This window comes from Orcinus orca, chromosome X, assembly GCF_937001465.1.
Source record: "Orcinus orca chromosome X, mOrcOrc1.1, whole genome shotgun sequence".
In the NCBI taxonomy this organism is placed as follows: Eukaryota; Metazoa; Chordata; class Mammalia; order Artiodactyla; family Delphinidae; genus Orcinus; species Orcinus orca.
The window spans coordinates 74,723,817-74,737,252 of record NC_064580.1 but is presented as its reverse complement, the minus strand read 5'-3'; the positions used below and the strand labels follow the sequence as shown (position 1 = coordinate 74,737,252).

General features: G+C 37.1%; 1 protein-coding gene across 1 annotated transcript in view; it reads left to right on the top strand.

Annotated features, from left to right (window-relative positions):
• The first annotated feature begins 5,923 nt into the window (after positions 1-5,923).
• Positions 5,924-13,436, top strand: part of SATL1 (spermidine/spermine N1-acetyl transferase like 1) — a 42,101-nt gene continuing 34,588 nt past the window's right edge. Inside the window, exon 1 of the mRNA XM_049704517.1 lies at positions 5,924-5,961. Coding sequence (XP_049560474.1) covers positions 5,924-5,961 — 38 coding nt within the window. The remainder of the gene's footprint in view (positions 5,962-13,436) is intronic.

Below are 13,436 nucleotides of genomic sequence, written 5' to 3'. Positions count from 1 at the left end.
GGCTCTCCATCTTTGCATGCACAAACAATATTCTCTGGACAGAAATGTATTATATTCCCTGGACAATCATCAAAGTCAGTCACAGATGTACAATTGGCTGTAAATAACAACATTCAAAAATCCCTCAACAATATAGAACAAATGTTTCAAACTTAGCTAATACACATGTGAAAAGTTCTACATGTTAGAAAAACTACATGTTAAAGAATCTTAAAACATAAAAATGAAAATAACTTTGTTGTACTTTGAAAATGTTCAAATACCATACTTTCAAGTACCAGTCTCCAAAAATCAAGATGAACAACACAAGTGATTTCATTCTGTTATTTTGTACCTGATGGATTTTTACAACATGGCTTTAAAAACAGTCACTACACGCCATTATAGCTTAAAGGCTATCTAACATTTGAAATAAAGTTCTTTTGTACTAAATTTGAGAATCATCTCTGGCTAAGGGAAGACATAACAATATATCCAAAGATAGGATCAACATACATCCTGGTTTGCGAGGACAGTTTCAGTTTATGCCTTTTGTCCTGGAATAAATATTAATACTTCTCTCTTCACTTTCAAAGTGTTCTGGTTGAGACAGGTAGATTAGTTACCCTACTAGTAGGTCACTGGGGGTGGCAGACACCTCAGCCCCAATCCTTGATGATTTTCTGATATTTCTAAGGTTACCCTGGAGAGTCATTCTGTCAATGATATGGCTGCAGTACCCCTTCCAGAAATCTGGACTCAGAAAAGGTTTTCTAGAGTCTGAAAATCAGTGAGTAGGAACATTTATCTGGAGTCACAGGACCTATAAACATGCACAGAAACTGTAATTTCAAGAAAGGGAAAACTATTTTGACCCTCCACCAGCCTAAACACAAAGAAGAGATTCTATAAGCATGAGACTTCAGATTGCCCAAGTCCCAAGGTTAGAGGTGACAGGAAAGAAGGGAAAACAGCTCCAATAAGATCAGGTCTATAGAATCCAAAAGAAAACTGTTTGCCCTTTGGAGAGCATATTTTTTCCTAATGTAAAATATGACACATTGATTTTGCTACATAAACATATTTTTTTAAATAAATGAAAGGGTGACATCAGAAAAATACAGTACTTTAAAACAGTTTCTTCAAATCTGGAAACCATTTCAATTGACCAAAATGCACAACTGACCATCTAAGTACCAACTAACATTGCAAAACTCCCTCACCAGAATTAGTGAGTCAAATGGTACTGCTTGGAGAAATTTCAACAGGCAATATTTTGAAAAAGAATTGTCCTTCTGGTCTCAGCAAAGATGTTAGGCCATTTTACAGACCAATATGATTATATAATTTATTTCTTTGGATATCTCTTTCCTTTTATAGGGATTCACATGGTTTATATTATGTCAAGTAAGTACCTGTTTGTATTGGACATGTTAACAGAGCGAAATTTTTCTGAAAAATAAAGTATAACCTTATATATTCTAAGAAACAAAGTGTTAAATATAAATAGCCTAAAACAATCACTAATATTGATGCAAGTAAACATTTTAGTTGGTAGTCCATAGAATTTTTCATATTTATCTTAGATACCAGAGACAAACATGTCAGCTTCAAGATAAAACAATTATTTATCCCTTCTAAGAATAAATATCTTTTAAAAGAACCAGATACTTTCAGGTTTGTGAATTTTTAACAATAGAACCTTTGCTTAGAGTTCTGTTTAGTCCCTTAGGCTACCTACTGCAGCCTTGATTCCTCCTCTGATTAATATCTAATGAATTCTTTACATCCTCAACCTATGGAAATAAAGCAATTAAAAAATTTCTTACGTTGTGCACAATGTACAGTCAGAACACAGCAGGAAATGAAGAAAATTCGAGTCAATATAAACATGCAATCCACCATCGTGAGAGTAAGACAGAAATACAAACAGTCCTCACAGCAGCACTTGGCTACTGCAATTATGAGAAAAGATCAGCAAACAGAGACTGTGAGTGGTTAATATAGGAGATAAGTGAGCATGGATTTTGAGCTTTCTCCTCCACCCTGTGTAAATTACTAGATAACTTTTTCGTTGTACACTTGTTGGTTCCTCACATCTATAGTTCCTATATATAGAACACACATGACTTGTTTGTGAGTTGTATACTGCTTGTGTTTAGTCACAGGAATTTGTTACTTGTAAAAGTTATTTGTTCATCTTTGTACTAGGTTTCATCATGTTTTATTATTTGCCAAAAAATCCCCCACATCTTATGCATGAAATATACTGCTATGAATGCAGTTTTCAACCCTGTGCAAATCAGAGATCTCTGACCTTATAGCCACCAGGACTGCTAAACAATAATCTGAGGATATCATTGAGTATCATTGGCAAGGAGAAGAGATGAAGAAAAAGTAAGGAAAAAAAAGCAAGTGGAAAAAGACAGAAAGAGTGAAACAGAGGTAAGGAGAGTTGCCAGGAAGAGAAAATAAGGAGGAGACAGGGAAGGAAGTATTAGGCAGGGCAACAGACACAGATGTAATCCAGCTGGGACACCAGGCTTTCGTTAAGATTCATTCTCTCTCACTCTCTCTCTCTCCCTCTGTCTTTCTTTCTCTCTCCCTCAAGTCTACATTTGCCAGGATGTCACTTCACATTCTGCTAATATTCCCTACCATATATTTTCCATTTAGGTCATTTTGATAAGTTGTTAACCTTCTACCCACTGTGTATCTCAAATTCTACTACTTCCCTTACTTATTGGCAAATATATTTTATGTACTATTTCCTGCTTGGAATATATGCATTTTGTACTTTATTCTCCACTCCTTCTTCCTGGAAACCAATAAAATGGAAGTTTCATGAGAATGAGAATTCCAGGGTGATTCATGCCACCTGTTAATGCAAATAATTTTTTATCTACCTGGCCACCTTGACCTACTATAATTTATTTGTTTCCAGTAACTATATCTCATTTGAAAAATAATCTCCTTGTTTTAGAATACTTAGAGCAGTAAAATAGGTACTTCATGGTATTAGTACAATATTATGAGACTATATATACCAATCTTTGAAAAATGAGAATTTTTAATTTATTTCTATTATCATGAGAACCAAGTCCTTATTTGAGTGTTTAGTAAGAAATAAGATACAAAGGGTTATGAACCACAGAGGGTAGTAGAATCTAACTCTATGTAACCTCTATCAGAATTCCCTTCACAAAATTACACTGGCCTTTGAGATGAATCTCAGCTTCTCTTGGTTCAGAATTTATAGATTACTATTGCCCCTAAAGTGCTCTGCTTAAACATTCTGGTGACAGGTAACTCAGACGCTCTGGAAGCAGCCAGCTCTGTCAGAAGTATTAGTCCTATTAAACCAAAGTCTACTCTCCTGAAACTTCCAGTCAATACGGAGCAAATTCACCATGGACCACTGAAAGACCTGTCATATGGTGAGACTTCAGAAGCACAGTGGCAGACAAGTTGTGGGAAGAGAATATTTCAGCTAACTTATTTACTACGGGTGTAGTTAATGTCCCCCTTCTTCATCTCTATCCTTTCTAAGACATTAAGATTTTTTTGTACTGAAAGGAATAATGAGTGACAGTAACACTTTTAATGATAATGATAACAACTCATACGTTGGTTCTCAACTTCTCTTACCTACTTAAGGACTCTGCTCAGCAATGCTTCCCTCTCTCTTCTGCATTAGAATTTTTGGTTCTCCATTGTATCATTCCCATCAATAAACGTGCTCTCATGCCAAGCATCTCAAAAACAAACAAAAATCCCTTGACCTTACATCTTCCTCCAGGTATGTTCCTTTACTCCCATTAACAGCAAAATTCCTCAAAGGAGATGTCTAGACTTGTTATCTCCAATTTTTCTTCCACTTTGTCTTGAACCCACTTCAGTCAAACTTTCTTCTCACTATTCCACTAAAACTTCTCCTAGCATGCTCACCAGTGATTACCATGATGCTAAATACAATGGCCAATTCTCAACTTACATGACTTATTTTGGTGACCATGTGTTCCAGTTTGCCCAGGATAGTCATGGTTTTAGCCGGTTCTACCCACATGATTATTAATACTGTTATCTGTCACTCTCATAAGTGTCCCATTTTGATCACCCCACCATACCTATTTGACACAGTTGCTTACTCTTTATTTCTTGAAAAACTTTCTTTACTTGGGTTCCAGGACATCCCTCTCTTTTGCTTTTCTTCTTAGTTTTCTGGCCATTCCTTCGGAGTTGTCTCTGTTGGCTTGTTAATTTCTTAACCCAGGTCTATAGCTAAACCTCTTCTCTTTTCTATCTCACTTCATAGGAGATATCATCTCACCCCAGGCAAATGACTCCTGCATTTCTATCTCTACCCCAAACCACTCAGAACTCCAGACTCAAATATCCAACAACCTACCTGACATTTCCACTTTGTTGTGTAATAGGTGTCTCAAACTTATTTCCAAAAGCCCCTTCTGATCTTTCCCCTTAAACCAACCCCTCAAAGTCTTACAATAGACTAAGATTGTACATACTCTAACCATATATCCTTCTAATTGCTTCCTTATTTACTGAGCTTCAAACTACTACACTGGCCTCCTTACTGTTATTCCAAAATGTTAGGCACTCTCCTTCTCTGGGAGTATGTACTTGTTCCCTCAGCCTGGAATGCTCCAACTCCAAATATCCAAAAATTTCATTCTTTCATTCTTTCAAGTTTCTGCTAAATGTCAACTTTTAAGTGAGGCCTTCCCTGGCCACCCTAATTTAATTTTGCATCACCTCCACAACACCAGCTCTTCCAAATTTCCTTCCCTGTTTTATGTTTTTTCATAACAGTTATAACCATCTGACATTCTATACATTTTGCTAGCTGATTATTTCTGTCTCCCTCAATTAAAAGGTAAGATTTATGAAGGCAAGGATGATATTTAAGCAGAGACTTAAAGGAATTAATGGAGGAGTCACGTGGTTTTCTACCTGAAGGGCATTCTGGGCAAAGGGAACAGGATGACATCATGTTACCGAACCAAACTTGGGTTCACTTGCTTGCGTGCAGTAAAGCCAATCTACTGACATCGGGTTGTGGTGAAGGAAAGTGCAGTATTTATTGCAGGGTGCCAAGCAAGGAGTCTAGGGCAGCTAGTGCTTAAAAGACCCAAACTTTCTGAAGGTTTTCAGGGAAAGGTTTATAAAGACAGGGTGAGGGAGTGGGGTTGTGGGGTGTGTGATGGGCTCATGGACAGTCTTCTGATAGGTTGGTGGTAAGGTAATCAGGAGTCAACATCATCAACCTTCTGGTTCCAACCGGTCTGGGGCAGCATACGGTTAACTTCTTCTACCTGGTGGGGCTTTCAGTATCTGCAAAACAGCTCAAAAGACATGGCTCAGAATACTATCTATAGTAGGGGTCCCCAACCCCCGGGCCACGGCCTGTTAGGAACCAGGCCACACAGCAGGAGGTGAGCAGCAGGTGAGCAAGCAAAGTTTCATCTGCTGCTCCCCATCTCTCCCCATCGCTCGCATTACCGCCTGAACCATATCCCGCATCCCCATCCATGGAAAAACTGTCTTCCACGGAACTGGTCCCTGGTGCCTAAAAGGTTGAGGAGCACTGATCTATAGCCCTTGAGGAGGAACTAAATATCCTTGACTTTGTTTAATGGCTAAACTATTATTATTTTGTCTTGCTTGACTGTTTTCCTTTCTTTCTGCATTTTCTCACTTCTCTGATTAAATGTACTCTTTGGAACTCGAGGAAGCTTAGGAGGCTACAGTTTTTCTACAGACAAGAGGCAGGTGGAGGACATGGAGGGGTACTGTTCTGAGAAGGCTCCATCGGGTCCTGCTCGGTTACAATTATATGACTTAAGTTTTTAAAAGCATCACATTGGCTACTGATAAAATACTTTAAGGGTAAAGGGTAGAAGCAGGGGGACAGTAGAAAGCTATCATGGCCTTCTGGTTTCAGCTCCCGTACATGAAGAGCTTGTAAGTCGTCACTCCCATCCTTACAGCAAGGAAAAGGCTGAACAAACTGAAGATCAGTGATTTTCGTAGACCCATCAGAGAACTGAGGTCACAGGCCAAGTCATTGCCCCCAAAACTAGAGTGACAGGTGAACATAGAAAATAAAAGTCCAGATTGTCTTATCTGGAATAGAAGCCACTGGAGCCAGTAACTGGTAGAAACACTTAAATGCTAATTGAAGAATTGCTGGAGGCTGAGCATCGACCAGCTGGAGAGTTAAAAAACTCCTGGGGCCCGGTCTAGGGGGTGGGCACACTTTCATTAATTTTAACTCCAGGAGTCCCACCAGATTCTCATGGTGAACAACATCAGATGAAAATTTCTCATATTTTGGGCAGGTGGAAGGGAAAAGTAACCACACTGAAATATGACCAGAGGAAAATAACCACTTTGAAATGTCCATAGAGTTCTTTTCTCTGTAACAAAGCCCTGCCCTCAAGGGAAACTACTTTACCAGAGCCTTATCTGACTTAAGGGAAGGGCATTTAGGCAACTCCAGCCCACTATAGTTTTCCTTTTTCAGATACAAGAGGTGAAAAAAAACTAAGAAATACTTCTGAAAGTCACAGCCCAAGGACTCAGGTCCACTAACAAAATGAGATCTAATCACAAGACTGTAGAATGCTTCCCCTCCCCAATACCTTACTGCCACATCAACAGGGTTGCAGTATAATAACAGTGGATTACAACTGAGAGAGCTACAAGTCACAGACTTTATTTAAGGAGTCTCTAGGGAAATCCAAAGACAATAGGAGGCAAAAACAAGGACAGTAGAGGACATTTTAGCCACTGACACCACAACTATAGCAAACAGTAAGTACAGCCTAACTCCAGCTAAACATAATACCTCACACTAAATGTCGACCTACATTAGCTCCTTCTACCTCATACATTATATCCATTTTTCAAAAAAAAAAATTTAGCATGCTAAAAAACATGCTAGAAAGCAGGGAAAAGAAAGTCTGAAAAGCAAACCAAACCAAGTATCAGAACCAGACTCAGATATGGCAGAGATTTCAGAATTATCAAATTGGAGATTTAAAATTATCATGATTCATATGCTAAACCTTCTAATGGAAAAAGTGGACAGCATGGAGGAATAGATGGGTAAGGTAAGCAGAAAAATAGATGCTGTAAGACAGTGTCAAATGAAATGCTGCAAAGCAAAACACTGTAACAGAAATGAAGGACACGTTTAATGGGCTTATTATTAGACTGGACATGGCTGGGGAAAGAATCTGAGCTAGAAAATATGTCAATAGAGAAAGAGAGAGAGGGAGAGACCTCCATCAAGCTCATTGCCCCTTCAGTTATCACTATTTCTTTCTTCATAGTACACCTAGTTGGAAGAGTCACACTCATTCATTGCTTCTACTCCTTCACTTCTTATCCATTCCTCAGCCTATTGCAGTTTGATTCCACTTCCTTCATTTTACTGAAATCGAAACTGTACTCAATAAGTTTATATACAACCTAATTGTTGGTAAATCCAGTGGGTACTTTACAATCTTTATCTCCTGTGAACATTTACAGCATCTGACACTGGTGACCACTCCCTTCTGGAAACTCTCTGCTCCCTTGGCCTCTGTGACGTCACTATCTTTCTGACTTTCCCCATACCTTTATGGCAATTCTTTTCAATCTTCTTCAGGTGCTTCTCTTCTTCCATTTAGTTTATATACATTGGTACTCCTTAGGACTCTATCATTGGGGTTTTAATCTTCTCACCTTCTATACTGTTTATTGAGTAACCTCGCTGTGATTGTGTCCTCAAATACCATGTCTTTGAAAGTAGGTCTAAATCTATCTCCAGCCCAGATGTTGAACTGCTAACTGAATATCTTTGCTTGGAAATTTCAAAGATAACTCAAGTTTGATTATGGCTGAACCCATAATTTTGCTTCCTTGCCTGCTCCTTTCCCTTCCTATTTGCCATGTTTCATTAAACTGTACTCTTATCCATCTACTCACTAAAGCCCCAAACTAGGGATCTTCCTATGACCTACCATCTCCCTCATCCTCACATGTAGTCAGTCACCAAGTCTTCTCACTTCTATCTTCTAAAGAATTCTTGAATGTGTCCCTTTCCCCCCATCTCCACAGCTTTACTTCAGAACCTCATTTTTTTCCCTTAAATCTAGATTAAAGTAACAAACTCTCAACTGGTTTTGGCTCTTTCCTCTTTTCATTAGATTTATCTCTAAAACACAAAACTTGTCACTGTTTTGCTTAAGTTTCTTCGATGGCTTTCAGTCACTTCTGGATAAAGCCAAACTCCTTAGCAAAGTCATACCAAGTTCTTTCAAGATCTGGCTCCCCCTGATCTCTTCAACTTCATGTATTGCTACTCCTCCTTCCCTCACACTCTAATCATTGAACAAGTTGCAGATTTCTGGAATCTTTCTTGCTTTTTGTTATCTCCAGACTTTCATAAAGGCTTCTTTTACTACCTGGAATACACCCCCTCTCCTTTAATATGAATAACCCCTATTTCTCAACTGTAACTTAGCTCAGAATGTCACTTCCTCCAAAAAGCCTTACTTGACCCTTCAGTTTGAAACAGATGTTCTTTTCATCTGCTCCTTTGCCAGCCTCTGCATATCTCTAGCACAGCACTTACACCGACTTTTTATCTATCTATCATCTATCTATCTCTCCAAGAATACTGAAAACTTTGAGAGCAGAGATTTATCTTATTCATCTTTGCCTCCTCAGAGCCTAATGTAATATCTGTCTGACATAAAGTAGATGATCAATAAAGTTTTATGAATAAATGCTTAACTGAATGAATGCTTTTCCCCTTTATTCAATCTAATCTCCAAATTTCTACATTCTCCTTCACTCATTTCTTCCCTTTCTTATAAGCCAAACATTTCTCTTTTTTGATTTAATGTCTTAAAGACTTCTGTCTTGAAGTGTTCCACTGGGAGAAAACTTTGTGTGTTTGTGTGTGTGTGTATATACATATACACATATATATTCAAAGTACTTTTATGTTGTTATTACTGAAACAGAATACTCATTCATTAGAGTTCATATACTTTTTGAGTTTTAATTCTGAGCACGGAAGAAATATTTGCTCCCGGTACAAGCTTATTTTATTTACTTCAAGAGCTCCCTAAAATATCTATTTCTTCAGTTTATTTTTGTGTAATGCAAGGAGATTAATTTACTCTTTTCCATATAAGGTAATATACATACAGCATTTGCTTCATCATCATTTATAATTATAGAAAACAGGAGGAATTAAAATAATTTATTCATGCAAAAGAGTTATGTAACTACTAAATGGCAATGCAAGACAATGATATAAAATGGCATGGGTTGAAAAAATTCAGTAACAATTCAGTTTTTTTTGTTTGTTTGTTTTTTAGTATCAGTTTTTCTGTTATTTGCCAACAGGATATGGAGGAAATTAAGATCATTAGATCACAAAATGTTAAAACTGTAAGCTGCTTTGTTTTACAAATGGTGAGAATGAGGTTCAGGGAAGTTAATGCCTTCAATCTAATCCCACAGTTTAGATTAGGGGCTAATGTGAACTAACATTTCTGTTTTCAGACCTGATACTATGAATAATAATAATAAAACCTACAGTTGTATAGTGCTTTAAAGTTTTTTGTTTTTTTTTTGGCGGTACGCGGACCTCTCACTGTTGTGGCCTCTCCCGTTGCAGAGCACAGGCTCCAGATGCGCAGGCTCAGGGGCCATGGCTCACGGGCCCAGCCGCTCCGCAGCATGTGGGATCTTCCCGGACCGGGGCATGAACCCGTTTCCCGTGCATCGGCAGGCGGACTCTCAACCACTGCGCCACCAGGGAAGCCCTGCTTTAAAGTTTAAAAAGTACTTTCAGATGCATTATCCTCTTTGATCCTCAAAACCATCTTTGAGGTAAGGCAAATATTATCCCCAATTTATAGATGAGAAAGCAGGTGGTGGTGGAGGAAGGGCTTAAAGAGATTAAATAACCTCTCAAATTTATATAACTAGTAAAGATGTAGAGCTGGGACTAGGATTCAAGTCCTTTAGCTCTAAATCACACAATAAATCACAATAAACTAAATAGGAATCTGAATCAGCAAGTTATTAACAAAAATTAATTCGCTTTTTAATTTAATTTTATCTTCTCCTTTTGGTAAAATACCTCACTAAAGAATTATAAAATGTCAGACTTTGAGGAAGTTGAGTTGATAAATTAAAATACTCCCTGAGTCCGTTTTCCAAAGTTTCACAGTAATTTTGAACCTTGATTCATGAGTCATTTTAACTATGGTGAATACTTTCCTATAATGGTATATATCAGCTTAAAATAATCAGCAGGGTGAAATTTGTAATGAGAGGAATAAAGGTCATCATTGGATATTTCAACCTCTGGAGGTTTGCTCAAGTCTTGGGCAACTTATTAGGTACCTAGCCCTGTCCTAGGCCCTGAAGAGATTTTTTAGACCAGGAGCAACACAGGATTACAATGAGTGAAGCATACTTAAATCGCTTAAACTACATCATGGGTCAAGCAATTCTTTCCCTTCAGAGTTCACTAAGAACCTTGAGCAGGCAGTTCACAATTTTTGAAAAAAATCACACATACAAATTTAAGGCATTGCTCAGCAATGGATCACATATTCGGTGAGGTCTTCAATGGAATAATTCAAGAATGAATTGACTGGAATGTGGAAGGACAGTTTTAGTATTGCAAGTTTCACGGCATTGATACATTGCAAAGAAAACTTACAGTTTGCTAGTAAAAAGACTTGAAAAGTACTTGAGCATTCAAACACGGTTTTGGGTTTTTTTTTCCTACAAGATATATAGATATAGATATAGATATAGATAGATATAGATATACATATGGTTTTTCATCTGAAATCTGTATATTGCCTGTTATGTTACTGTAGATGTTTGGTTAAGCAAATTCCTATGGGCTCATTACAGATTGACTTTGAGATAAGTTCTCAAGTGTGCAGAGTTCAGAAATGTTATCTACCATTTACATAAGCCAGTGGGCAATTCTCCATTCTTTTTTCTCTTCCTACACACAGGCACACAAACTTTCCTGTTTTTCTACCTTCAAATGGAAGGAAGAAAAATCATGCTTCAGATTAATGCAATACAGGGGTCTTTTTGCTTTTGCCTTCATTTTTGCCTGGCCAACTCTTAATCAGTTTCTTCCCAAGGAAGATACCTACTTTTCCACGTTAAAAGAAAACCCAACAAATTATTGGGTTACCCTATGCTGCTCTCTCATAGCACCCTTTGATTCTTCTTCACAGTATGTATCACACCTTTTTCTCTAGGCAGATAGATATAATTTAATGTCTGTGTCCCCCAGGGACCATGCTGGCTTTGTGCACCAGTGTATTCCCAGTGCATAAAGTGATGTCTGCCACATAGGTGCTCAGTACATATTTGTTTAATGAACAAAGTGGAGAAGAAAGTTGGCATTTATTGAACACCTGGTCCTATGCTAGACACTTTCGCATAACTCACATTTATTCTTTATAACAGTTTTGTGAGGAAGGTACTATTAGCACATTTATAAGAGGATGAAAGTCAGAGAGACTAAACAATTTTTCTAACATCACAGCATTATTAACTGGCAGTGTCAGGATTCAAACTGAGGATCCTCTGACTTGAAAGCTAGTGCTCTCACTCTACCATATTGCTTCTTTTTTTATTTTAAATTGAGATGTAATTGACATACAACATTGTGTAAATTATATATCACAACATGATCACTACAGGAGTGTTAGCTAACACCTCTATCATGTCACATAATTATCCTTTCATTTTTTTGTTGAGAACAGTTAAGATCTAGTCTCTTAGCAACTTTAAAATTTATAATAGAGTTTTGTTGTCTATAATCACTATGCTGTGCATTAGATTTCCAGAACTTATTTACCTATTAGTTGCAAGTTTTTACCCTTAAACAACATCTCCCCAGGTCCCCCATCTCCAAGCCTTTACTACATTGCTTCAGTGTCTGTCTAGTGTGACTTCTCCATTGACTCAGTGATGTAAAGGATGTACTAGCAAGCCATATTTAAAAGAAACAGAAGGAAGGAATAAGGTAAATATTTGAAGCTAAATACTTTCACTTTCATTCCCAAATATCTAAATATCACAGAGAAAGTTGGATTACAAACAACTATCCAAATACATTTTTGTAGAGTAGCGTATTGATAAATTATGGCATCAGTAACACAGCCCTGAACTTTTAAAAACATATTTTATTTTGGGTGTTTTTTAAATTTAAAAGGTAATATGTCTACAAATAAGAAATGCTGTAGGGTGTGTGGAGAAAAGGGAACCCTCCTACACTGTTGGTGAGAATGTAAATTGGTGTAGCCACTATGGAGAACAGTATGGAGGTTCCTTAAAAAACTAAAAATAGAGCTACCATATGATCCAGCAATCCCACTTGTGGGCATATATTCAGAGAAAAACATAATTCGAAAAGATACATGCAACCCAATATTCATAGCAGTGCTATTTACAATAGCCAAGACATGGAAGCAGCCTAAGTTTCCATCAACAGATGAATGGATAAAGATGTGGTACATATATACAATAGAATATTACTCAGCCATAAAAAGGAACGAAATAGTGCCATTTGCAGCAACACAGATGGACCTAGAGATTATCATACTAAGTGAAGTAAATCAGACAAAGACAGACAAATATTATACGCTATTGCTTATATGTAGAATCTAAAAAATACAAATGAACTTATTTACAAAGCAGAAAGAGACTCACAGACATAGAAAACAAACTTATGGTTACCAAAGGGGATGGGGGATAAATTAGGAGTATGGGGTTAACAGATATGTACTACTATATATAAAACAGATAAACAACAAGGATTTACTGTATAGCACAGGGAACTGTATTCAATATTTTGTAATAACCTATAACGGAAAAAATATGAAAAACAATATGTATATATGTATATGTATAACTGAATCACTTTGCTGTACACCTGAAACTAATGCAATATTGCAAGTCAACTATACTCCAATAAAAAGGTAATATATATTCCTAATTTTAAAAAGTCAAACAATACAGAAGTGTATACAGTAAAACCCCAAATCCCTTACCTTCTCTCCCAATCCTACTCTCAGGCAGTAACCAGATTTGACAGTTTGATGTGTTGTGAACATGCCTTTTTTGTTTCTGAAAAATCATCTACACTTTCCATTAAAAACTGTTATGAAACTCATAATTGACAGTAATTACGACAGTGAGTCCAGATGTTGGTAAATGTTTTGCATTTAGTATGCTTGTTCTTAGAGCACATCTTTGTAATAATTGAGATGCAGGGTTCAAAGGGCCATGCAAAGTTCATATAGTTCTTCCTACTTTAGGAAACCTGTTCTTTCACCTTCTTTTCTTTCCTTCATATAGTCATTCATTTATTTATTTACTCCAATATGTATTGA